Genomic DNA, 24888 nt, shown 5'->3' on the forward strand with positions numbered 1-24888 from the left:
AAGATCTGATCTTCCCCCCCTCCTCAACCCCCCCCATCCCCCTCTATTCTCATGCAATATGTACTCTGTACTCCGTACATATGATATCCATTGGCCGATCGGCGGGGAGCTCCCGATCTGACTTCTTATCGCAGTCCCGCTTCCCTTTTCCAGCCGTGCACCGCCAAGTCCGGTTACAGCCGTACCACAAGGATAAATACCAGAGTTCCTTTTTGCGCGTACCTAAATCGACGATGTCATGAGTGCTGCGCACGCCGGCTAGCCCGGGCGCTACGAGACAAACTCTCGGAGTCGAGGGGCAGGAAGACCATCGGATCGGCCTGAGCGCGGGCGATTGGCGTGTCCAGGTAGCTGGGACGGGCGGCCATTGGGCGGGGGCCTGGGGGAAAAGGGGGCCAGCCTGGGTGCACCTCGATGGTGCCTGGGAAGTCGGAGCGTTTGGGGCCTCCGTGGGGAGGGAGCCCCCCCAGCGCGTGCGGGCATCTGCTGTGGCCGTTGGTCCATTCATGACGGCCTCGGCGTCATCATGGACTTTATGGGCAGAATAGGCAAACCCGGGTTCCAAAAAAGGCCATCCCCGGTCCCGACGGGGGATGATCCGCGCCAGGGTGGCCGAGAGCGATGGAGAACTCGATACGTGAGCCTCGGAGTATTCGCGACTGAACTCTCGATAGGGCGGAGAGTCCTCTCGAGGGCTACTACGCTTTCCCTTGAAGGGCAAAACCGGATATTCCTGAGACTAGGCGGCCGCTTGTTCCGGGTTATTCTTTTTGACTTTCCCTGGGCTTACTGTATTCCGTCTTCTCCGTCCATGCTCAGGGAGGAGTGGGTTTTGGTGATGATGGGGGATGTCAGTGCGCTGGGCTCTTGCGCAGAGCCACGTGTGCGGGTGAAGTCATGGACGTCGCTCTTATCGCGGCTGTGCCAGTTCGTTGGTCAGGGATGTTTGGCCCCCGGAAGGACAGAGGAATCTGGAACAGGGACAGGGACAGAGACATGGATGATGCCATGAATGCGGGCATGGCTTGACCGCCGTGACTCACGGACTCCCGGAGCGGGGGGTTTCCCTGGTTGGAAGGACTGGTGATCCGGAGTATGGAGGTTTACTAACAAGAAACAAAACTCATGAATCATAAATCGTAAATTATAAATTATAAATCAAAACTAGAAACTCAATCTGCGACTGACTAGCTGAACCTCGACGGGGCTCGAGAGAGATAGATAGGGGTCCCCGCTGGAGGTCCATGGTGTCTCAGATAGAATACGAGGATTCAAAGCGCCAGACGATGGGGCTGGAGAGGGGGCATTTGCCGGAATGAGAGATGGAGGGGACACTGAAGACAATGAAGATCAACTCTCTGTACGCCGTCCACGGCAGGGCGCATTGATCATTGATATTAAGAGGCGGCGATGATTGATCGGGTATGTCAACCGTTGGGATTTCGTCGTCTCTCAGTGGTTACCAACGGACCCGGCCAGTATAAGCATCAAATCCGTGCCAACGCCACTCGTGATCCAAAGTGAGAAAAAAAACATGAAACAGCCAAAGTAAATTCTAATTATGCCGGTCAAAGTATTTGAATTGTAATCATATTGCTCCCCACATATTCACAGGCATACGGTGTCGACAATGTCGAATCCCTTGATGATGGGGACATACTTCCTATAGATTGTGTAAACACACGTGATTCGCCCGCAATCGCTTCCGAGTGAGGTCAGCCCGCAGGCCCCTTCGACTCTCCAATGCGCAAACCACCATGGTGTTGCAACTGCATGTGTGGGGGCCAGCCTTCTCCCTGCCCTCAATTGAGGCCCAATGTCTCGCCGCGATTGCCTACTGCTCCATAGCCCTGCCCAAGGGCTCGTGGGAGCTGGTCGCGACCAGTGATCCCTCCGTTTCGCCGACCGGTAAGTGACGTGATGCAACCCTTCCCCTCATCCGAGCACCCGGAGCGAGCAGGCCGAAAAGGTAAAGAGGACGAAAATTGTGCAATGAGCTGACCGGATGATTTGCTTGGCTGTTAGGGGAGTTGCCGGCCATCCAGAATGGCACGGTGTGGGTGAGCCGCTTCCGCAACATCGTCGATTACCTCCGCCAATACTCGGACGGAGCTTGGGATCTGGACCACGAGCTGGACGAGACTGCTCGGGCTGATAGCATTGCGTACGTGAACCCCAAGCCACCAGCCACAATCCTTGAATGGCCCCAGCGAAAGTGAGAAGTACCAAGGTCAGCTAACACTTGCATGTTGTGGCGGTTCCCTTCAGTTTCTCTGCCTTCGTCGAATCTCGCGGCCAGGTGCTTGTCGACCTCTCTTTGTATGTCACCAGTCAGAATTATTACGGCAACACGTCGCCAGCCTTCGGAAGCATCCTCCAATGGCCAAACCAATGGATCCTCCCGCCAAAACTGCATGGCGCCGCCAAGGCGCGTACCGACTACTTGGGCCTGTCCTCGCTGGACCTGCAAGCAATGGAGGAGCAACGGCAACGAGAGCACTCGGCCGCTGTGGCCGCCGGTCAAATCCCGAAGAACCTCATCCGGCGACCGCGCGACACCGTGTCGTCCCTGCTCGGCCGAACCGCACAGCAGAGTCACTTCCGTCTTGAAGCCCTAACCGGCGAGTTCTTCGAGCCGCTCGAAGCTATGCTGGGCAAGAAGCCCTATCTACTGGCGATGAACGAGGACGATGCGCCGTCCAGCCTAGACTGCATTGCGCTTGGGTATCTTTCGCTGGCGCTCGTACCCGAGCTTACCTTCCCATGGCTCCGGGACGCGATGCGTACCAAGGCGCCACTGCTCGCCGAGTACACAACGCGCATGTGCCGGCGAGCATTCGGTGAGGGCGCGGTGGATATTGCTCATGCCTTTTCGCCGCAGTCTGCACCCTCATCGCCGCTACCATGGCGGGCCCCGGGGCGGATCTCCGTCGCGGCGGTTGGGAGCACCCTTCTTTCTACCTTGGCTGACAGCACACCGATCCTGCGTGAAGTGCGCAGGAATAACCGCTTGAAGCAGGAGGCTGAGGTGTTGGACTCGGATCTTTCGTCTACAGAAAAAACCGTTATTTCTATGCATGCTGATGCCAGCAAAAGGGACATGTATGTGTCCATTGCGACGGTGATGGGTGGTGTGGCTGCTTTGATAGGCTACATGTTCCATATCGGATTGATATCCACACATGCACACCAAGGGGAAGAAGAGGAGGGAGATGAACGAGACGAAGAAGAGATCCTTACGGATTTCAACCCGGGCTCGGCCAGCGACTTCCTCGGCAATCTGAATCTCGGCAGCTTATAACGAAGCGGGCCAGACCCAAAAGACACCAAAGCATATTCACTCATTGTGGCATCCATCTACCACCGCCATTCATCTCCACCTTCATATCGGATGCATATTTTAACTATCTCGGAGCCAGGAGCAGGAGCAGGAGCAAATCCAATCCCCTCAAAATGTACTGTACAATAGACATTTCTATCATTTATCAGGTGTCCCTTTATCTCACATTATCAAAGTGGTTAGTCAAAACCAGGACATTAATATCCCCAACCTCACACCCTCGCGCCTTCACTGTCCAACACCCACGTATCTACCCCCTTCTTCTTCTTGTCCCCAAAACTCGGCGTCGCCACCCATTGCACCCCAGGCCCACCCCTAAATCCCTCCTCCATTTCCACCCCCCAGCGCACCCCTCCATCCTCGTCTACAAACCACCCCAGCCGCGCCCGCAACGTCCCATACTCCCCGGCCCCCAACCGCCCCTCCTGCATCTCCCGCACCATCGCCAGCAGGTTTGCACTGCCTGCCACAAGCACCAGCACGTCTCCCAGACTCTCCACGTTGCGCACCAGCGACCCGAAGTACCGCCGCTGCAGCACTGCCACCACCACTGTGCTCACCACGAGCCACCCCATGATTCCGATGCTCAGCCACACTGCAACCGCATTCATGCGCAACAGCTCGACACGCTGCGAGACGGTTGCTGCGGCTGTGCGGTTCGTCCGTGAGATCGGGTTCGTCGTGTCCTGATACGCCGCTGCCACCGTCCCGGGCAGATAATCGTTTACTAGCTCCACGACCGGCCCCAGCTCGTTCGGCAGGCTCGCGTTGATCTCCTGATAGCCCCATCCTCCAGCAGTGGCGGTAGCACTACTACTGACGAAATGCTGAAAGAACGTGGTGAAGGCGCGCTGTGCGAGCGTGGCGTAAATAACCGGGTCGGCTAACGCACTCGCGTCCTTGCCGGCCATGCTGTACATCGCATAGCTCATAAAGTCCAGGTTCAAGCCGGCAGCCTTGTCGCGGATATTGTATGTGTTGTCATCGAGATCCTCCGTCGTGTAGCCGCCGATATGCGCCGCGCCGCCAATGTGAAGTGTGTCGGCAGCTGTGAGCATCGAGGCCATGAAGAGCCGGCCGTAGCTAGCAGGGGTTCTTTTGGTTAGCGGTGGTGGTTTCCCCCTCTTCTTCCTCCTTTGTTTCTTGGAAATTCGAGGGGTTCGGGTGGGAGATGTCTTCTTGCCCTTCTGGCTACTCACCTCACAGTCACGTTGTAGGAGATCATGCCTGTCGTGCGGTTGAAATGGGTCCCGTTATGTGGGAGGAAGTTGTCTGCGAAGGCATCGACGCGTTCCTGGGGGTTCTTCGTGATGGCGTAGGACTGGATTTGGCCGTTCGCCGGATTCACGGTGACAGTTGCGCTGGCGGACTCGATCACCGGCCTACAGTTTAGCATAGTGAGCGAGGGCGGGCTGGGAAAGAGCAGATCGATGTCGGTGATAGGGTCGAGCGCGCTGAACTGGTTGCTCTTGATGCCAGTGACGGCATTGCCGTAGAACCACTTGGCCGTGAAGTTGCGGTGCCACTCGCGCGTGGTCCAGGTCGAAAGATTGGTATTCGGGGACCAGTAGCCCACCGCGACGCTTGGGTCCCAGACGCCGCTGCTGGAGTTGCCACAGCAGACGATCTCGGACGGGTTGGCAAAGACGGTGGTACAGCCGGGACAGGTGGTTATGTTCTCGGACGGAGTGAGGGGGGAGGATGACGCTGGGGTTGTTTTTCTTGTATATCCAGCTTGTGCCGAGCTGGTAGCCGCTTGTGAGACCGTGTGGGATCGTGCTTGTGTTCCATTTTGTAGAGTTACTTAAGTCTCGAGGAGTCAGCCAATGCGATGTGTTCTGGAATGCTTCGCTAGGGTGAGGGGAACATTCGATGCGTCCGCGTAGTGCGGGTGTGCTGAAAGAGATGTTGGATGGAGCACCGGCTGCAGCTTCATCGGACTCGTCTAGATCGTTCGGGAGGGCAACTCTGCTTGCTGGATTCAGCTTGACAGGAACAAAATTCCAGCCATCCTTGCTCCATGCCGGCTCAGATCCGTTAAGGGTCAATTGGATGGTGGCGGTGTACATCCAATGTGTGGAAAGGTTTTTATACAAGTCCGCGAGGATCACCCCTGCATAGTCATTCGAAGCATCGGGGTAGTAGGACTGTTCTGTAGGAAAAACAAAGGGGATATTCCGAATCTCGAGACTGTTGTTGAGGCTAAGGGGTTGAGTGACCACACCTGGGCCGCGGTCAAAGAGAGCAGACATGGCGGTAGTATCTAGGGCGATACGAGTAAGTCTCGGTCAAATGACTCGCAGCTTGATGGAAAGAGAAAAACAAGAAGGAAGAAAGAAATGACTTACAAACGGGGGACAGGGTGCTACCCAGCGTCAGCAAGGACAATAGCCAATGCTGGTTGAGCGCTGCCTTCACACATGCCCACATCCAGAACGAAGATTGATATGACAAACCGGCACCACGAGCGAGTGGTGGGTTGTTCTCTAACATTGCCAGATAGGGCTGGAGATGGCGAAATTTCTCGTCAATGGCATTCCACCACAAGCCAATGATAGCAGCGATCAAAGTTGGGACAATGGAGATCGGAACCACAGAGGACATGCTATTGCTGAGAAAGGATATATCGACCTGGTAGACGAACGCTTTTTCATACAGCCCAACTGACTCCGCAAAGTGCCAAAGTACCGCAATACCGGCCCCAACGACAAGCAAAACGGTAATTAGGGCAAGGAGAGCGGGCAGACGAAGGAGCCGTGGCGTCCCATTCTCGGATTGAGTTCCACCCCGCCGGGCTGCCTCGCCAGGATTATACCGGGTCAAGCCGTGAGGGTCTGTATAGAACCATTGTCCATGTAACATTTCACGAAGATGTTTCCCTGACGGTTGTCTAAAAACCTGAAAGCCGGATCGGACTCGGTCATTTTGCGCCATCAGACAGGCCACGCCGAGAGTTGAGGCCGGGTCGTCCTTCAGGTTCAATGGCCGTCGTCGTAGTTGTGCTCCCCACCAGACGACGAGTAAAAGGACAAAAGAGGCGCCAAAGAGCACTCCCAAAGCAATAGCAGGCCCGGCCTGTACCACGACCCGACTTTCAATATCATGGATAACGCCCTGGAGTGCGGTTGTTTGTGAAGCACCCTCGTGGAGCAACGCCGTCTGCAGCACTTCGCCAAAGTAGCGCTGTTGGGCCTTGGCCGCCGAAGAGACCCAATCGGGGGAATTGACCAAGGCCGTCATGTTATAATCATATAAGGCTCCAAGGAGGACAGAGGGACCCCCGAGTACTGCGGTATTGGACCACAGGATGGAAATCATGTAGGTGGGCCAGCTTGAATCCAGCATCCGGGCTCTGAACTGCGTTGTGTTGAATAGGGTATCTGGGATCGAGATTTTATTCTCTTCAAACTCGGTTTCATCAAACTCGATATCTGGGTCATTGCCCGTGAGTGAAATCGTTGCGGTGATGTTTGCCATAAGATACTGAGTCTCACAGACATGGGCTGAGAAGATGGCATTTTCGGATTCCCATGACTCGGTGACGAGAATGATATCTCTACCATTGCATTCAGCGGTATGATTTGACGTCAATTCTAAGGCGTCTGTCGAATCTAATGCGCTTTCTGCCCAGTAGAAGGTAGACGCATCGGACCAACTGCCTCCGCCCGTGTTCCAGAAGGATGTGGGTACCGATATCCCGTACCGACATCCATCGGGCGATGACCACACCGTGGAGTTGGAAGCCGCCGCTGTTCCTCCCTGATCATATTCTACAATACCACTGGTCTTTTGTTCCAATTTCATTTCAGTGCAGCTCAGCTCGCTCTTGAACATTGTCGTTTCTGATTTCCATTTTTGAGTGGAAATTGTCGGCAAAGAAGTAATCGGGGATGGGTGGAGATCAGCCGGCCAAAACGGAAGGATTGTATAGTCATCCGTGATCCACGGCGATGTCGATACATTTTGCAGCAGATGGGCAATCGTCCGGAAGTTTGTCGAGCGATCTGCATTGATGGGCAATCCTGATCCTGACCCCGACACTGGGATAAGATTGGTAAAATGGGTTGATTGAGGGACAACAACTTCCTCCGAAAAAAGAAAGGCAGACGACAGTGGAGAAATGACCAGAAAGCCAATTATATTGACCAAGACCGCACAGATCAGGGTCCAGCTGCGTGAACCATTCTTCTTCTTCGCGAAGCCGTCATACAGCGTCGACCACCAAGCACCAGGCACTTTAAGAATACTGGTCGATGCCTCGGCGCCCATTGAGCGTGCCAGTCGAGCATAGGGCTCGGTACGCTTTAAATCTTCCATTAAGACAGCCGTCATCTGGACGTATATGACGGTGATAAGAGTCGGACTATATCGCCAACCAAATAGAAGGGCCGAGGAGCCGTCGTCGGCACCTAAGCCGTAGTTCGTGCCAGACCACCACCACAATACAAATGTCACCAAACATAAAGTCAGAGCGACAAAGCTCGTCCCACTCATAAAAAAGTGGGTAAACGTATATGGAATCCAGACCGAGGTCCAGGCTACCGGTGCTTTTTCGTTGACTTGCCCCGCGCCCGCGCGTTGATGGGTATTTTTAACTGTGTCATCAATTTTATTACCACTACTCTGCCGACCATTGTCTCGCAAGGATGAGCGAGACGGAGGAACAGGGTGGGAAAAATGAGATTTCTGTCCTCTATTGCCCCTATGTGGATGAGTGGCCATGATGGCAAGGCAGGCAAAATGATGTATGCCCTATCTTTCGCAATACGGAGATAGAGCATGAGGATAGAGAAAAGAACACACGAAGGGAATGAAAAGCCATAATGAAACTAGCCCCCTTTACTTTATAGCCATGCAGGGTCTTCGCCTTAGATTCACCAGGGTCTAGGGATGGGCTTGAAGTGGAGCAGTGGGGGGGCTTTTCACCCCAGGGAAGCGATGCAGATGTAGCCCAATCTAGCGTATTGTGTAGACCCATCCTGCTCATGATGGCGCCTAGGTGCATGATCGACAGCAGCCAATACCACTTCGTACTTTGGCTTCCCGGGCCGCAGATGTAAAGCAATGTTAGCTTTCTCTTCGTGCAACGACGCCATTGATATTCTTGGAACTACATTTTCTCAGAAATAAAGAATAGAAAGGAAAAACAAAAGGAATTTCTAGAATTGTGATGATAATAGCCTCCTCGACTCATCTTTTGGAGACACTGAAAGCTTTGAGCGGGGCTTTTGCGGCGCTACGCTGGCGGGGCTCCCCGGCGGTCTAGCGTGATACTCAGCCTGTCACGAACCAGCACTTAGCGCCTAGAGGTGGGAATATCTGCAGGGTTCAAAGAAACTGTTCACAGTACTGCAGCAGCTAAATGCCCCAGCGTTTCAAATCAGCGGATTGAATAAGGGACTTCCAGGTTCTCCACTTGGGGGCCAGCGCTTCAGGTTCAAGCATAAGAGGACGTTGTTTCCACACCATCGAATTTTCAATTCATCGCCTATAAGCTTTTTCCAAATCTTTCTACCCTCTCTGATTTTCTTTTTGGATAATTTATTATACTCGCACTTGGACGAGAGTTCTATTTCTACGTTTGGCATTCCCCTGGAAACTCGTTCGAGCCACTATTGTCACTGCACGCCGGAATCGATCTCCTCTTTTCCTCCACACACTTCATATTGCAAATAGCAGATTGCTTTCAACCTCAGCTTCTTCGTCACATGGCGATGCTCATATGTCGCCATGTCTCGGTCTTGCCCAAGAATAATAAGCGCGCTTTCCATATGAAATGAAGACGCCGGTCGAATCACTCGGATCCTGTGGCAAACAATCTCAAGGATTATGAATTTTGCTTAAAAGCATACTATCACGAACACATGCCCACAAAAACCACGTCCCGGTCGAATATTTAGAACAGTGGCAGTGAGGGGACTGCAATCCTTCCGTGGTGCCTTTATGAAGCAGTGAGGGAAACTTGCTGAAATCATTCAGGAAGTGTCCTCCAATCCCGCAAACTATCTAGGTTCCGGGTTCCGAAGAAAACTACATTCCCGTACGTTCTTTGTTCTCAGGTGGATGCTGGCTGTGTGCTAGTGCCGACAATCCTTTGGTTGCAAACTTGAAAGAAAAGAACAAAGAATCAGGGTTGGAGATCCCCAAGGCTCTAAATGAACGACTTGCTTCCCCCTCCAGGGCAGGGCAAATGATCAATACACTCCCCACAAGCCCGAGCAATCAACAGTAGCCTAGGTACTACAGATTGTAAGCTCAAGACTAGGTTGTTCATAAGGGTTTTTTGTTATTAAAGGTGCGGGGTCATTGATCATAGTATCAAGACCCCGCCTTCGAAGAAATACCACAGGTCAGATTCAAAAAGAAAAAGAAAAGTCGATATCAACTAATGAAAACCCCAGGTGGTATATGTACACAGAATCATAAAGAAGATAACGCGAGACAAATCATGAGTCACACACAAAAAAATATGTATGGCACTTCCGGGAGAAAATAGATTGAAAAAAAGGGGAATCTGCGGAAGTATGGCCGGCGAAAGGTAGTGCGCATGACCAGAGAATCACCACACCACTTTCAGATTGACAATCATTTGCGCAAGAAGGATAAAAGGACTAATCAGGCTGATATCGAAGTAGGGGAAAAAATCAGCGGACAGTTTACGCATAGTCGAGCTGGACGACCAGACGGACAGCGCCGGCGGACTGGGAGACGGCCTTGTCAGGCTTGCCCTGGTCGGCTGAGGTATAGGCATTGAGAAGGCCGGTCAGACCGGCACCAATGGCGGAGCAGTCGTTTCCGAGGTGGTTACAGATGCGCATGCCCTGAATTTCGAGGTCGTTGAGCTGGGCGATAATGCAGGAGACATCCCAGCCGGAGAAGCCGTCGTTCTTCTCGCTGCTCATGTCGAATTCACCCCAGGTGGCAGCGTACTGACCGAAGCCGGTGGTGGGGATCGTCTCGCCCTTGGCGGCAGCCCAGCCACCCTGGGAGTTGTCGTCAATGGCGACGTATACAACCTCATTGGGCTCTAGGGTGAAGGAAAGAGCCTTGTTGGGTGCCCAGAAACCATCCATCTTGCCCTCAGGGCCGTAGGTGTTCCAGAACAGGACGGTCCAGGGGTCCGTGTTGCTGCCCTCAAAGCGGAGGACGTGTTTATACTGGCTGGCACTGCCCTCCTCAACCTGAATGATGTTGCTGCCCCATGGGACACCAACGTTGCCGACATAGTCCCAGTCGAGGAGACCGGTGGTCTTCGAGGCGGAGACTCCACCGAATCCGGAGCGAGAGAACTGGCCGTCGGATGGCATGTTGGACCAGGCGCCACCACTGCTCGAGGCGGGTGTGGGCACGACAGTGGACTCGACAGGGTTGGAGGTGGTCACCTGGGTGGGAGTGGCGGTGGTGGTCACCTGGACGAGGGTGGACGAGGTCGAAGTGGCCGCAGCGACCTCACCGGACCACTCGTTGATCCAGGTCTCGAGGACACCATCGATATAGGCGCTGACAACATCGCCGACGGCACGGTCCTTCAGCTCAACTGCAGGAGTGACCTCGGGCTCGGCCTCAATCTCGACGGCATGGCCGTGGGCGTGACGGCGCTCGTGGCCGTGAAGACGGGCAGCGGCGGACCCAGCGGTCAGGGCCGTCGCGAGCAACAGGGAGTGGAAGTGCATTGTGGTTGCTTTTTGGAAGGGTGAATTGAAGGAATGACTGGTGAGTTTTGCAAAAGAATGACTTGAGCGACGAAACGCTCGGAAACAGAAATCACCAAATGAATGTGGGAAGGAAAGTGTGGTGGAGAGGGAAAGGGAGGATGGGGGCGTGGATGGATAATATGGGGACCCCCTGCAGGGTCGACAGGGTCGACAGGGTCAATAGGGTTCACAGGGTCAACAGGGTCAATCGGGTCAATCGGGTCCATTGGGTCCATTGGGTCAACAAGCCACCGCGAACCCAAGGGCCTCCAGCGCCTCCAGGCCCCGGGAGCCTGCAAAAGACCCTGTGGATTCAGATTCTCGGGGTCTTGGGCTTTTCCAGGCCCTGGGCAGGGACCCTCACTGGGACCACGACTCCACTTTCCATTTACTTTGCACCCAGTTTACACTTTTACGGTTTTTACGAGGGGCAAACCACAACAGCCGCAGCTTCTGGATCAGGGGGGCTTTCCCGCGCTGATTGGGCGGTGCCTGGTGGTCCCTGAACGCCCGCCCGTCCGGGCTGACGCTGATTGGCGATGCGGTGCTGAGATCCACCCGATGTTTGCTGGGCCGAGACTAGATGGGGCCTAACGGGGAAATTGAACAGATCCTGATTCCCGGCTGCAGATCGAATTGAGAGGACAGAAACCCAGGGACACAGAGAAGACCTGGAGGATGACCGAGTGGAAGAGGCATACTTTCGGGGATATATGGAGCAGTGGATGCGCGATAGTCCATAGCAGTAGATTGATAAGTCGACGACGTTCACGTGAATCCGAGTTCTTGGCCCGTGACTGCCTTGTTTACCTCCTCCGATCAGGCCTCCTCCCCCTTTTCCGCCTGGACGGCCAAGCCGAGCCCGCCAGGCTTCATGGTTGCACATTCCATGGCTGTCAAACACGTTGCGATCGGAATGGACGGATTGTCCGGCACTGGAATGTTGCCTGATGACAGGACGGATGACTGGAGTATAGACACATCCACATCCTCATATCCACACAGTCCCGACAATATGGAGTCAGCAACTTGACCTTTGACTCTCCGCCATGACACCCCTCGTTCCCCACACAAGCCAATCGGTGCAGTCTGTCGGGTGTAGCCTCGAGCCCTGTCTTACGTGGCGCCCGCCCCTGCCTTCCCACCTCCCATCGGAGGACAGGAGCGAAAGACCAAGGACAGAAGTAATAGCGGTGATGATGTCAGTGTTCTGTATCACCTCCCAGGACCATCGACGACCTGTAACGCCAGCTCACACGTTCATACTGTGTCCGACCGGTCGATTTCATCCTATCAATCCTTACCCTGTCTTGCCCACAACGACTCTATCCATCTCCCGAGGATATGGTCTAGCCCACAGGCGATCGCCACCCAACGGCAGACGATGTGCGCGCTGGTGGACTCTCTCCTTGGAAAGAAATGGACCCAGGCCCGTCTCCTGGAAAGGATGGTGCATTGCTCCGTACATTTCTCGCTCTGTAAGGTACGCGGCACAGTGTATGTAACCAGGCTGGGCTCTCTTGATCATCTTTTGTCGGTCCTCACCTTCCCCATCCATCGCAGACTCCAAGCCCATGGCAGATTCTCCGACTCCGTCTGCCAGTCTACAAAGTCTGGATAGTGTCTCCTATTCCCTTCCTCCCTCTCGCTTTCCTTTTTTGTTTCAGGCAATTGGCGCGGCGGTCACTGTTTCGGCCAGCCCGGAGGGGCGACGATGATTTCCCTCCTAGTCCCGGCTCCATCAAGGGCCCCCATCAATCGGCCCCGCTGATGGCGATGTCTAGGATTGACGCCTGCGGTGCAACTTGGCCAGTGCTCTGGTCTGGATTCCTTGGAAGTGCCTGCAGTAAAACGTCTCACGCAGCTGCGCTGAATGGGCTGGTTGCAATGCTGATTCGGAAGTAGAATTGGAGTCCCTTGAGAAGGTATACAGTACACATACGAGCTACTGACTATTAGCATAAGGGTATTATTTCACTGTTGGTCTGTTTGTTGAAATAAAGAACGATAAAGTTCAAAATCATATAAAGTAATAGGCGATCTCTTTCTGAGCTTCTCGCTTGTATTCATTCAATCATCCCCATAATTCAAGATTACTGTAGATTGTTTGGGTCTTTTCTAGTCTCATGCACCGTACTTTTGAACCTCCAATCCCCTGTCCATCCCCACCTCGCCCTGGTTCAACTCCACGAAAAGATCTCCCAGGAGGTCGCAATTCCAAGTCTCACTGCCTCCCTGCTTCACGTTCGAGGTTCACAGAGGTCAGGTACATTTTCAATACAGATCGTGGCGCTGACCGTACGGGGGAGTACAGTTGGCACGGGAGCTGTCCCTTGGTTCGTTCTGAGATCTGCGCTCATCCTATTGGACGCCAGTCCATGCTGAAACGAGCCAGCAAACGAGGCCCAAGCAATTTTTATTCTTGTCTCATATGCCAGTCGCTTAGTTGGTGGAGGAGTGTGTTGTTCTCTTTCCTACTTGGTCCTCCATACTTCTCACCATGATGCTAATTTGACGATCTACCCGCCGGCGGCTGAAACAAACATGAACGGAGCATATCATCGTCATTATTATACGAGTTATCAAAATAGAATGACTATCGTCCGCCACTGGTGGAGGCTGTTGCTATTTACAGAGGCGGCCGAGGCCTTCACTGCCACCAGCCCGGTCCAGCCTCTCAACACTCACCCGGCACGGCCGGCGATGTCGAAGACCACTTTGCACAGAATGCAAGGTCTCAGAGCCCTGGGCGGCCACACCCCGTACATCCGAACACGGCGAGGGGCAATGCATGTAGACTCGTCTATCCCGGCCTTTTCGAGGTTCACGATCACTTGCGCAAGTCCACGCCGCCATCGAAGGCCTCACCTCCAGCCTCCGCATCGACCTGCATGCTCTCATCCAGCCCGCACACACGAAACAGCATCTGAGGCGTCAACTCCGGATCCAGCCCAGGCAAACCCGTTCGCCGCAACTTCTCCAGGCCCTCCCGCATCGCCGTGAGTGCCGGGCCAATCGTCGCAAACGGGTAGATAATCATGCGGAAGCCCAACTCCCGCGCCTCCGCCGCCGAAAGACTCGGCGTCGACCCATGCTCAACCATATTCAGTAGCAGTGGCCACGGCTTCAGGTCGGCCGTCGCCTGGGCCGCCATCTCCCGCGACGAGATGCCCTCCAGGAATCCAACATCTGCGCCCGCGTCCCGCGCCGCCCGCAGCCTCGCCAGACTCTCATCGTACCCGTGGGCCTGCAGCGCGTCCGTCCGCGCGATCACCACGATGTCACTTCCCAGACGCTGCCGCGCCTGTACTGCCGCCCGGATGCGCGTCGTGAAAGTCGCCGTGTCGACGAGTTGCTTGCCGCCGAGGTGCCCGCATCGCTTGGTCTGGACTTGGTCTTCGATGTGGAAGCCGGCCACGCCGGCCCGCACGTACTGCTCGGTCGTGCGGGCGACCATGATCGGGCCGCCGTAGCCCGTGTCGGCATCGGCGATGAGCGGCGTGCTTGGCGAGAGGTTGGCGATGGTCTCTGCGTTGGCGCGCATGTCGTTCAGCGTGCAGACGCCCAGGTCCGCTTGGCCATGGACGGAGGCCGCAGTGCCAGCGCCGGTCTTTGGAGCAGAAGGTCAGTACTCGTATATTCGCTGTTGGTTTGCTGACCTGTCCATCATAGGTTCCCCCGAGCTTGTCTGGGATGAATAGATGAATACACTTACCATATACAGCGCTTCAAATCCCGCGGCGAGCGCCATCCGCGCAGATAATCCGTCATATACACCGGGGGCGACAACGAAGCCATTAGGGTCCTCGAGGGTCCGGCGTAGATTGGTTGCTCCCGAGACCAGAGGCATGATAATTTGTGAAGTCGGTGACTATCGTGATCAAGAATTGAAAGAGCTCTCTAGCTGTGGTGGCGACACCAGGTTCCAAAGCTGGATTATATGGAAAGCAAAGAAGAATATGCCAGGCCGTGTATATTTACTAAAAAAAAAAAAAAAGAGAGCCGAGAGCCCGCTTGCCTTCGCCTCTGTTTTATACTCCCCCTCTTCCACATGTGGCACTACGAAATCTCTTTTTTTCTCCTTCTTCACCCACCAATTAATCCTTCTCGTCGGTGATGATGCGCACTCTCTCCCCACCTTGCCGTGCCGATGCCGATACCGGGCGGGCATTATGTCAGCGCCCATAACTCGGCAATAGCTCGCGGCCGGAGGATCAAACAATGTGGCGAGGTTGGGAGATATTGAGAAAACTTTCAATCATCTCCTAATCAGACAGCAGGTTATCAATTCAGTAGAAATGTCCCGGAGAAAAGGGTGTGCCGGCATATTGCGATCCAAGTGCCGAGTAACCCTGCAGGTGAAGGCCCCATATAGACGCTCGTGCAGGGGGTGCCGCGGGCCCTGCCTATGTGGGGTCAACTTCATGATTCATGTGCCAAAAGACGAACCATGTGCAATGAATCAGAGCATCCTGGTGTACGCTTTCCTCCGAAAACTGCGTTTCGCCAGTTGCGGATGCTTCTCAATCCGGTTTCATAGTGAAATAATGCGTAGTGGAATACTGAAGTAGTTTGTCAGACATTTGATGTTCACAGTCGGGCTTCCCCATTCTGATTGGTGGATCCGGGCCCCACACTCGTCGGCCGAATGCTGATGCTTGTTGTATACTTCATCTGAGAGTCAAGATGATAATGACAAACCACGCCTCGGAAAATATGCAGATGAGCCCGAAATTATCAATCAAGTTTTGGTTTGAGTCTGGTCAGATCCGCCTGAGAAGCCATTGAGCTCCCTATAAAGTATCCCGGCCCAGCAGCTGCCAGAAAGCAGAAGCTCCAATATCCTTCACATCCTCTACAACACGAACCCTTGAACTATCCCTAAAAAACTTCTAAAAGGTCTTCATAGGCGCTCCTAACTGTCTAACTGCCTGAATACCTCGCAACCATGCCATTCTTCCAGCCAAAAGTCTCCCCTCTTCCATCCAATCTCAACCTCCAAGGCCAAACAGCCGTGATCACTGGCGCCAGTGCTGGCCTCGGTCTCGAAACAGCCCGTCAACTCCTCATCCTCAACTGCAAAACCGTCGTGCTTGCCGTCCGTAACCAAGCCAAAGGCGAAGCCTGCGCCGCTCAGCTCGCCCGCGACCTGAACCTCGACCCAGCCACGCAAACCATCAAAGTCCTCACCCTCGACGTCTCCAGCACCACTAGCATCACCTCCTTCGCGACAACTCTCCAGCAAACCGTTTCCCAAACCAATATCCTCATACTCAATGCCGGCATCAGCCACTTTAAGTACGCCCTTAGTTCCACGGGTCACGAAAACGCCCTCCAGGTTAACTACCTCGCCAACGCCCTTCTCCTCGCTACCCTCCTGCCCTATCTTTCCTCTTCTGCCACCATTACTGTCCCAACCCGTGTCACCTGGCTTGGATCGCGTTTGCACGAGTCTATGACCAGCTTCGCCGCCCGGCCGCCGCCCTCTACAACCCCCGTGCTGGCTTACATGGACGCGCCGAAGTCCCCGCTCGGCATGTCCCGCTACGCCGATACCAAGCTGCTGTGCGCGATGTTCATGTACACGCTAGCGCCGCGGCTGGACCCGCGCCGCATCGTTCTGAACATGGTGTGTCCAGGCATGGTTGCGACGACGATAAGCGATTTCTTGCCGCTGTATCTGCGGGCCCTGGTAGATGTGGTCAAGGCAGTGCGGGCGCGGCCGGTGGAAGTTGGGGCGAGGCTGGTGGTGCACGCGGCTGTTGTGGCAGGGCCGGAGACACATGGGCGGTTTTTGGGGGATAAGGAGGTTTTGGAGTAAGTTTCTTTTTTTTCTCCAAGTCCCAACTTTTTCGTTGGATGTTGGATATTTAGAGGGCTTGGTTAAAAGGGGTGCTAATGTGTGACGTGGTGTTTTGCATAGGGTGTCGAAGTATATCCAGTCGGAGGCAGGGCGTGAGATACAGGCGAGGTTATGGGCCGAGACGGTGGCGGAGATGGAGACTTTGGTGGAGTTGCCGAAGGAGTTTAAATGAGGTGGACGGGTCGGATATGGGTGAATGCGGATATTCTAGAGGATCTGGTTCGACTTTTTGATTTGATGTTTTCGATTCTGGTGGCTTGATTGGGGAGTGGGTATTTGCGATACTGATAATATACTTCATTTGTTATATAATTGATGGCCAAATCTGAAAAGCAGTGAAGACCTCCGCCACGGGACTTTCTTCCATGCCGGGTGATGGGATGGTAGTGTTGGCTTGTTCGGTTTGAACAGAATAGGGGTTGTGGTTATCAGTATTGCGCTGCCTTGAATCCAGCTGCTCGCGGAGACGTATAAGAAGTTTGATGTCCGAGGGCAGATCAGGTCTCTGTTGAGGTTGAGGCTGCTCTTTCGCCAAACGCACAAGTTCATGCCTTGTGCAGACGTAATCTATAAATTCATTGACAAGGTACTGTGCTTCTTGCACACGCTCGGGCTGTGGGTAGTAATTCAAATATAGTAAGACCAAGAGGGAGCACTGTCGTGGGACGTAATAGTCCGAGAAGAACCAGGCATAAGGTTCGAAGGCCGGTGTGCGGCAGAGCTGTAAGTAACTCTGGAGGAAATAGAGGCATAATTGGATAGTTCTGATAATACTTGGTCAGTGGCCAGTTGATCTCGTGGGGTTTGGTATAATAATGAAGGAGATATAGCACGGAATTCATCTACCTTGGCCAATATGCCCGGCTTGAAGTTGATTCTGGAGGGCCCAGAAGCAGTTTTTGCAACATAAGCATTGCTTCTAGCTTGATAAAAGAGAGCATACTTTTGACCCAAATACCCAGAATGCCTGGATTGTCTGAATTATCCTCATAAAGAGTTGGATGGGTTTGCGGTGAAGCGTTTGTCCATGACGCGGGAACTAGTCCTTCTGTTGTATCATATGCTGGTATTTTGGTAATGAGGCCATCAATGATAGAATGAAGAGACTTAATGGCATCGAGATGCCTTGTTATTGAATCCACAGGAATTTTATGCTCTCCACTTGAATTAGGTGAGAAGGCACTTTGAAATTCTTTGAGGATAGAGCTCTGTAGTCGCGCTGTTTCGTACCGCCCAATGGCATAAAACATAACAGCTGATCTTTTTGGAGGGGCAGAGACCATGAGCAGCACAGCTAGTTTATCATTTTCGTAACATGGTGGCAGCCCGGTAGCGATACTAGATTGGATGTCTAGCCATAGCACATGCCACCATATACGTCGTCGATAGTGGTGTGAGGATTGAAATTCTGCCGCTTCTATTTCTCGATGAAGACCCAGGCTCTGTGAAAGACGAATGGTTGTGGCCACGAAGAGCCCATGCCCAAGGGTCGACTGAGAACTAGAGAGTGTCTGTACCAAGATTGATGTTGCTATAGTATTGAGCGTTGGGTATTCGGTGGCTTGACAGGCATCTAGACTGGTAGAGCAGGCAGTTTTCTGTTGCTCGATAGTTGTATTTCGGTCAAGCTTGTTCAATGGGGGTGGATACTTCTCCCAGATCGCTGCTGGGATAACGAAAGCACCTGCATAGAACACCGCAAAAAGGAGACAAAAGAATGTTGGATCGTCGACTAATTTCGGCGGTGGGACTAAGCTACCTTCCCGAGACCACGCCCAAAAGGCATCATAGTCGGATTGAAAGGTTGATATATCTAGCACAGGATGGATTGGATATACGCTCACGAAGAATGACCGAACCAAGGTATCGCTCACTGGTTTAGTGGGGAGGAGGCCCATCGTCTTTGCCAGAGATACCGATGAAATATGCGGCGGAGGCATGCCGGAAGGCCTCTTCTCTTCGTCAAAAAAGAAAGCATCGCTTAATCTTTCCTATGCTACAGTAAGGCACTTACTCAGAATTGATGTATAAGAGAGCTTTCTTACCTGGCCGTTCACAAAGCCCCAGAATGTTTTGCCAATGTGCCGAACTCGAGAGCCTGGCTGAAAGCTGATATGATCTACAGGGACAGAAACACTAGATTCCTGTGAGATATACTGGTTCGAAGAAGAGTTCTCTTGATTGGGCTCCTCGTATCCCAATTGACCATTGAAGCTCAACTCTGTGGTAGTATTGCCCTCTTTCTGCTCCGTCGAGTGACATACTCGACCTGTTTGTGGGTCACGAATGCCTGTATTATAGACACAAGTCTCTCCCATCCGCTCGCAATTCTGACACCGTGGCTGTTCTTTGCCACATTTGACCTTTCGACGGCGGCATACAAGACAGCTCAACGCCAAGCGTGGCCTTTTGACTTGGTGGTAGGACATAACGTACACTCAGATCATCGAAACCTTTGCTCCCTTTTCGATCCACCTATGCAGAAATAGAAGGAAAATTGGAAGCAGAAAAGCAGGAGGAGGAGTAGCAAAGATGATGAAATCTAGAACGCGGGGGACAGGAGCAAAGACTCGAGTTATAAACACTGTGCTAACTACAGCATGAGCAGCAAGGGAGAACCCGTGTATGACCCGCAGTTGTCGCTAGCGAGTGGCACAGAACATGGCTCATCAATACTAGCAGAACTCGCGGTGAAGTGCTTGAGCAGCGACCATCTAATCTGTACTCGGAGGAATATCGGCGATGCAAGGTGACGCCTCCCGCGCACGGGGCAGATCTACGATCGCCTTAGTCATCGCTTCTGGAACCCTGTCCGAACTCAGCCAGTATCCATCTCGAATTCAACTCTTCGTCTTGAAATGAGACCGACACGTACCAGCTAGTGCGCCAAGTCCTCGCTCCGATTGACCACACCCTCCATACCTCCTTCTGCCCTGTTCTCTACCGATGGCTCGCTCTTCCGTTGTCCAGGAGTATGCCGCGCCCTCGACAACCCTGAGTCTCGACCAGAAGGTCGCCCGTGAACGGCAGACCTACCAAGTGTCTCGCCCAAAGGGTTACCGCGTCTCATGGCACGCCAATCCCGCCGTAGAGGCGCATCATTTCGGCCAATCGCATCCCATGAAACCCTGGCGTTTGACTCTTACCAAGCAGCTCGTGATGGCGTATGGCATGCACCACGCTATGGACTTGTACCTGGCGCGGGCGGCGACATACGAAGAAATGGCCGAGTTCCATGAATCCGACTACCTAGATTTCTTGCGGCAGGTCATGCCAGGCGATATGGACCGCTCAGAGCAGAGTGACAACGTCGTGCGATTCAACTTCGGTGACGACTGCCCCATCTTCGACGGGCTGTACAATTATTGCTCGCTGTACGCGGGCGGGACGGTCGATGCCGCGCGGAAGCTCTGCAATGACCAGTCCGAAATCGCAATCAACTGGTCTGGCGGACTGCACCATGCTAAGAAGGCCGAGGCCAGCGGATTCTGCTACGTCAACGATATCGTGCTGGGCATCCTGCAGCTCCTGCGTCATCACCCGCGCGTGATGTACATCGACATCGACGTGCACCACGGCGACGGCGTCGAGCAGGCCTTCTGGTCTACGGACCGTGTCCTCACTGTCTCCTTCCACAAATACGACAAAGACAACTTCTTCCCGGGTACCGGAGCCCTCGACGACACTGGTCCCACGCACCCGCTTAACCCCGGCGCCCACCACTCCATCAACGTGCCGCTCAACGACGGCATCGACGACGAGTCATACATACAGCTCTACCACGACGTGATCGGTGCCTGCGTCGAGACGTACCGACCCGGCGCGATCGTCCTTCAATGCGGCGCTGACAGTCTCGGCTGCGACCGCCTCGGCTGCTTCAACTTGAACGTGCGCGCACACGGCGCCTGTGTCGCCTTCACCAAGACATTTGGCCTGCCGCTCCTCGTTGTTGGCGGTGGCGGCTATACCCCGCGCAATGTGTCTCGCGCCTGGGCTCACGAGACCTCCATCCTCCTCGAGGCCGACCAGGTCATCGACTCGACCATCCCGGAAACAGTCGCCTTCCGCACCCACTTCGGCCCGGACTACTCACTCTTCCCGCCCTTGTCCGAGATTAGGAAGCTCGAGAACAAGAATCCCCGCCCCTACCTCGCTGGCCTGGTCGAGACCGTCCACGAACAGCTCCGTTACATCAAGGGTGCGCCCAGCGTGCAGATGAGCTTTATCCCTCCCGACATTTTGGGCCTACGTGAAGAAACTGAGAAAGAGATCGAAGAGGAGACCGCCATGATGGAGGAAGAGCGCGAGGAGTTTGAGGGCGGTGGCTCTATGTCTGCCGCGGCCGCTGCAGCCATTACCAGTGTGCCTGGCTCGGCTGGCGCCGTGCCCCGTGGGAATCGGCGCCGTGAGCTAGAGCGCGGGGCCGGGTACAAGGGCGAGCTGTATTCATGACGCTCCCGTGTTCCGTGCAGCAAGTCCCTTCTGTTCATCGGCGTTACTGAGTGAGTTCTGGCGTTGCGGATGTTTGTTTTGTTCTGTTTTCCTTTTTTCCTGATGCGGAGTTGAGGTGGTCATGGGATTTCCTTTTTCCGTTCCCTTTCTTTTGTTATATAACATGTGCCTCGTTCTCGTTCTATTATCATGATATCCCTGGGAATGAAGCGCTTTGTACAGTAGTAGACAGCAAAAGCAGAAATCCAAAAGAAATAAACAAGAACCAGTTCATTGTAAAATCGATAATATATCGAAGAAGAGAAAGAAAAAAAAAGGCGAGCATGCCCTCAAAAGCCTTCAGTCCCGCCTTTGAGGCCCTGGATCCAATGCTCAGATCCATGTTTATTATCAGTCTATCACCATGCCAGACCCGTCGCTTGCGCCCAGCATAACAACCCAAAACACCCTAACACGTGCTCCGCGCCGTATATCGATGAGACTTGTGTCGTTTAATCATTGCCATTTTGTTTTCTGTTTTCTGTTTTCGATGGAGAATTTCCCTTTCTGTTCCTTTTTTTCTCTCGGGGATGTTCGGCTGTGTTATGATGCGGTGCGATGCGATGGAGATTCTTCGGCATTGTTAAACACATTACTACGTACCTAACCTCTGCAATATCATCGGCCCGTACTTTTTCTTGGCTGGAGTCCTTATTCGAGAGGATGGGTGTTGGGGCTGGAAGATAACGAGGATTTTCATTTCTGTTTTATTTTGGAAGTGGTGGTTTTTTTTTCTTTTTTCGGTGGTCTTGTTCATGTTTTGGTTTTGGGGGGGGAGGGTGGGATGAAGCGGTTTGTGTATTCAAATCCAGAATCAAATCGGGTATCCAGCAAAGGCGGGTCGCCATTTCGGCGCCGAGGGGGAAACGCTTGTGTTGAACATTATGTGGGACAGGTGCAGTGAGGAGAAAGGAAAAGAGAGCGAACATTCGTCGTCGCTGACCGTCGTGAACGGGTTGGCATGCTGGGTAGTCTGCGCAGGTTGACTACGGCCCTCTGGCGGACTGCCAAGTAGGTTGATAGTATGAGTAAAGGAAGAGGTAGGTGCGAGGCGAGTGACTGTTCGGGAACGAGGGATGCACGTAGACGGCCGAGGAAGTGTTCGCTTTTCGTATTTTTGGGGAAAGTTGGGATTGATATGGCTTGCTGGGTGCTTATTGTGCCTCCTCAGCGTCCACAAATTGCTCTATGGCCGAAGTTTCGGTGTCTTTCCGCTCCACGACCGCATCGGCGGCTCCGCCTGCATTGTTTTCTGTGGATGAGCCTGCGCCTGGATGATTAGCTGTCGTGTCCTGAGTGGGAGGCGCCTGGTTCGCGGAGTTGGTTCGCTGTGAACTGTGCGGCGGAATCTGAAATTGAGGTGACTCTTTCTGACCTTGGACGACGGGCGCAATGGCTAGGATTTGCTTCGTAGCGGTCTCCGGGTTGTGCGGGTCGCTGGAATTGCCGGCCAAGAGTTAGCCAAGAAGCCGGAGTATATATCTGCTGACCTCCTACGACTTACACTTGAGCATTGATGATCCAATCGAGATCCTCCTCCCCCTCATCCGGACCATTGGGACCGCCTTGGACGGGCCGGAATAGCCGAGGACGCCATTCAACACCCTCATCAGCGCGCTTGGCAGCCTCTTCTCGTTGGCGGTCTTCAATCTTGGTCTTTTCATCGGTGGCGGCCTCATGATTCCGGGCGAGAATTGCCTTCACGGTAGGTTGCCATAACCGTTGCGACTCCCGCTCTTCTTGTTCCTCAATGGGACGCGCAGTAGGCTTCGAGTGTTTGGCGTGAGTAGCATCAAACAGCAATTCTTTATGGTTTGACTGTTTCGTTTTTGTTAGGAGGGAATCAAATCGACGGAAAGGATCAGATGACATACGTGAACGTCCTTGATGTGCATCTCGCCGTTCCATAAGCCAGACAATTCGTATAAGATCTCACCGGTCTTCTCGTTCTTAATTGTGCCTCCGATGGCATTGTATGTACCGGAGAAATAGCCCTTGGTCTTGAATTCGATATCGGCCACAAGGTTGTTCTCCGGGCACCGAACATAGCTGTGATCTCCCAGCTCATACTTCATCTTTCCAAACAGAATACCCCGGGCGTACATGTTCGGTTGGGTCACGATACTGCATCATCGATTAGTAGTCAGTTTGAAGGAAACCTCCAAGGGCAAAACATACTATCTCTCGCCCTTCTCTTGATCCTGGCCACGGTTCAGCAGTCGAAGAATCGCAATACCCTCCATCATACTGGCGGCAGAGTTACCCAAGAACTTGCTGCGAGGCTTAAGTGTTCCATCGATACGGATGTGGTGCTCCGGAGCCATGAAGAAGTAGCTCGACTTGGGTGGGTGGTGGGAGGTCTGCTCCGAGATATAATAGCCACGGGTCCCATCCGGATAGTCCCAATAGCTGGTAAAAGTCTCGCCAAGGATGGGGTTCAACGGTTTCTTCACACCTCTGCGTAGGCCGGGAGTCATTAGAATGCGGGGGTCAAAAAAGGAGAAAAAAAAAGGTACACAAGCGGGGTTCAACATACGGCGGCTTGATATGCCATCCACTCAAATAGAACTTGACGACCGAAACAAAGCGTTCCACTGGATCGTCAATCGTCGGCATAGGGAGAAGGGTTTCGGGATGTGCCATGAAACTATATCGTGAAGCCAACGGTCAGTTTCGTGGGTCTTTCGAGCCCTTTTGAGGGGGTGGAGCAAGCTCGGGGAGCTGTTGGGGGAAAGGTGCACGCACTTGGTGATCCGTTCGAGCATGGATCGGGGCTCAAGAATGAAGGTGGGCAAGACGACGCGACTCAAATCCGCGCCCGGTCGGAGCTGCGAAATGATGTGGGAAAGGACTTTGCAGGTCTGTTAGAGGTTCCCCATCCATGAGGGGGTTTCGAGAGACGTTACCATTTCCCTGATCGGGCTCGACGATCTCATCATCTCCGCTGACGGGAGAATCCTCCACAGAGGACTTGCCTGGGTTTGCAAGAGCGGCGTCAGACATGGTGAGGGTGGTGGGGGAGGGAGTTGGAGGAAGGGAAAAATAGTGCGGGACTCACTGGTCAAAGACGCACGGCGGAGATGCGGGACCGGCATGGCTGCGTTCGGAAAAGGGACCAGAACGAGTAGGGTGTTTGGGGGTGGAAACCGTCTAGAGCAACCCGGACATGGGGGAGGAGGAGAAACAGCGGTAAAGATGCTAGGCAAGAAGTCGAAGTCGAAGTCGAGGTCGAAGTTCGAAGCAAAGTGGGAATTCAGAGGCCTAACGAAGGCTTAGTTATTGGTTTAGTTCCAGTTGGGGCGCAGTGACGTCGAGCCTCATGTTTGGGCAGAACTAAACCGGTCGACAACCGCCCCATCGATTATGTACAAGTCTCGAGTCAATGATGGCCAATGATGAAGTCTCTATCACGACTTTATTGTGATCTAAAATCTATGGTTTGTGATCGGAGACTGATCGAATAAGAATAGTTCTAAACAACCGTTCCGTCCGGCTCGGAC

General features: G+C 53.6%; 9 protein-coding genes across 9 annotated transcripts; 3 read left to right on the top strand and 6 right to left on the bottom strand.

Moving 5' to 3' along the window:
* Nucleotides 1-1757: 1757 nt before the first annotated feature.
* On the top strand, nt 1758-3301 carry N7462_002557 (glutathione S-transferase family protein; the record flags this gene model as incomplete). Its single annotated transcript, XM_057074283.1, has 3 exons — nt 1758-1908; nt 2026-2164; nt 2269-3301. 3 exons carry the CDS (start codon nt 1758-1760, stop codon nt 3299-3301), a joined length of 1323 nt encoding a protein of 440 aa, XP_056937924.1.
* Nucleotides 3302-3552: 251 nt separating this feature from the next.
* N7462_002558 (DUF3433 domain-containing protein) lies at nt 3553-7672 on the bottom strand (the record flags this gene model as incomplete). Its single annotated transcript, XM_057074284.1, has 4 exons — nt 3553-4423; nt 4540-4944; nt 4997-5603; nt 5689-7672. 4 exons carry the CDS (start codon nt 7670-7672, stop codon nt 3553-3555), a joined length of 3867 nt encoding a protein of 1288 aa, XP_056937925.1.
* Nucleotides 7673-9996: 2324 nt separating this feature from the next.
* Nucleotides 9997-11013, bottom strand: aspf4 (allergen Asp F4; the record flags this gene model as incomplete). Its single annotated transcript, XM_057074285.1, has 1 exon — nt 9997-11013. The coding sequence occupies one exon, from the start codon at nt 11011-11013 to the stop codon at nt 9997-9999; it is 1017 nt and encodes a 338-aa protein (XP_056937926.1).
* A 1223-nt stretch (nt 11014-12236) lies between these two features.
* Nucleotides 12237-12610, bottom strand: N7462_002560 (uncharacterized protein; the record flags this gene model as incomplete). Its single annotated transcript, XM_057074286.1, has 2 exons — nt 12237-12273; nt 12339-12610. The coding sequence occupies 2 exons, from the start codon at nt 12608-12610 to the stop codon at nt 12237-12239; spliced, it is 309 nt and encodes a 102-aa protein (XP_056937927.1).
* A 1254-nt stretch (nt 12611-13864) lies between these two features.
* N7462_002561 (isocitrate lyase/PEP mutase family protein) lies at nt 13865-14884 on the bottom strand (the record flags this gene model as incomplete). The annotated part of the gene is made up of 2 exons (XM_057074287.1): nt 13865-14644; nt 14750-14884. The coding sequence occupies 2 exons, from the start codon at nt 14882-14884 to the stop codon at nt 13865-13867; spliced, it is 915 nt and encodes a 304-aa protein (XP_056937928.1).
* Nucleotides 14885-15982: 1098 nt separating this feature from the next.
* N7462_002562 (Short-chain dehydrogenase/reductase SDR) lies at nt 15983-17069 on the top strand (the record flags this gene model as incomplete). Its single annotated transcript, XM_057074288.1, has 2 exons — nt 15983-16851; nt 16958-17069. The coding sequence occupies 2 exons, from the start codon at nt 15983-15985 to the stop codon at nt 17067-17069; spliced, it is 981 nt and encodes a 326-aa protein (XP_056937929.1).
* A 132-nt stretch (nt 17070-17201) lies between these two features.
* N7462_002563 (Zn(II)2Cys6 transcription factor) lies at nt 17202-19326 on the bottom strand (the record flags this gene model as incomplete). Its single annotated transcript, XM_057074289.1, has 3 exons — nt 17202-17661; nt 17744-18854; nt 18912-19326. 3 exons carry the CDS (start codon nt 19324-19326, stop codon nt 17202-17204), a joined length of 1986 nt encoding a protein of 661 aa, XP_056937930.1.
* A 517-nt stretch (nt 19327-19843) lies between these two features.
* hosA (histone deacetylase HOS2) lies at nt 19844-21349 on the top strand (the record flags this gene model as incomplete). Its single annotated transcript, XM_057074290.1, has 1 exon — nt 19844-21349. The coding sequence occupies one exon, from the start codon at nt 19844-19846 to the stop codon at nt 21347-21349; it is 1506 nt and encodes a 501-aa protein (XP_056937931.1).
* Nucleotides 21350-22542: 1193 nt separating this feature from the next.
* Nucleotides 22543-24483, bottom strand: N7462_002565 (OSBP family protein; the record flags this gene model as incomplete). The annotated part of the gene is made up of 8 exons (XM_057074291.1): nt 22543-22825; nt 22893-23206; nt 23263-23512; nt 23567-23845; nt 23925-24035; nt 24134-24239; nt 24295-24363; nt 24447-24483. 8 exons carry the CDS (start codon nt 24481-24483, stop codon nt 22543-22545), a joined length of 1449 nt encoding a protein of 482 aa, XP_056937932.1.
* Nucleotides 24484-24888: the final 405 nt, after the last annotated feature.

Source organism: Penicillium macrosclerotiorum, assembly GCF_028827735.1.
Source record: "Penicillium macrosclerotiorum strain IBT 26536 chromosome Unknown utg000002l_segment0_segment0, whole genome shotgun sequence".
NCBI classification, from domain to species: domain Eukaryota; kingdom Fungi; phylum Ascomycota; class Eurotiomycetes; order Eurotiales; family Aspergillaceae; genus Penicillium; species Penicillium macrosclerotiorum.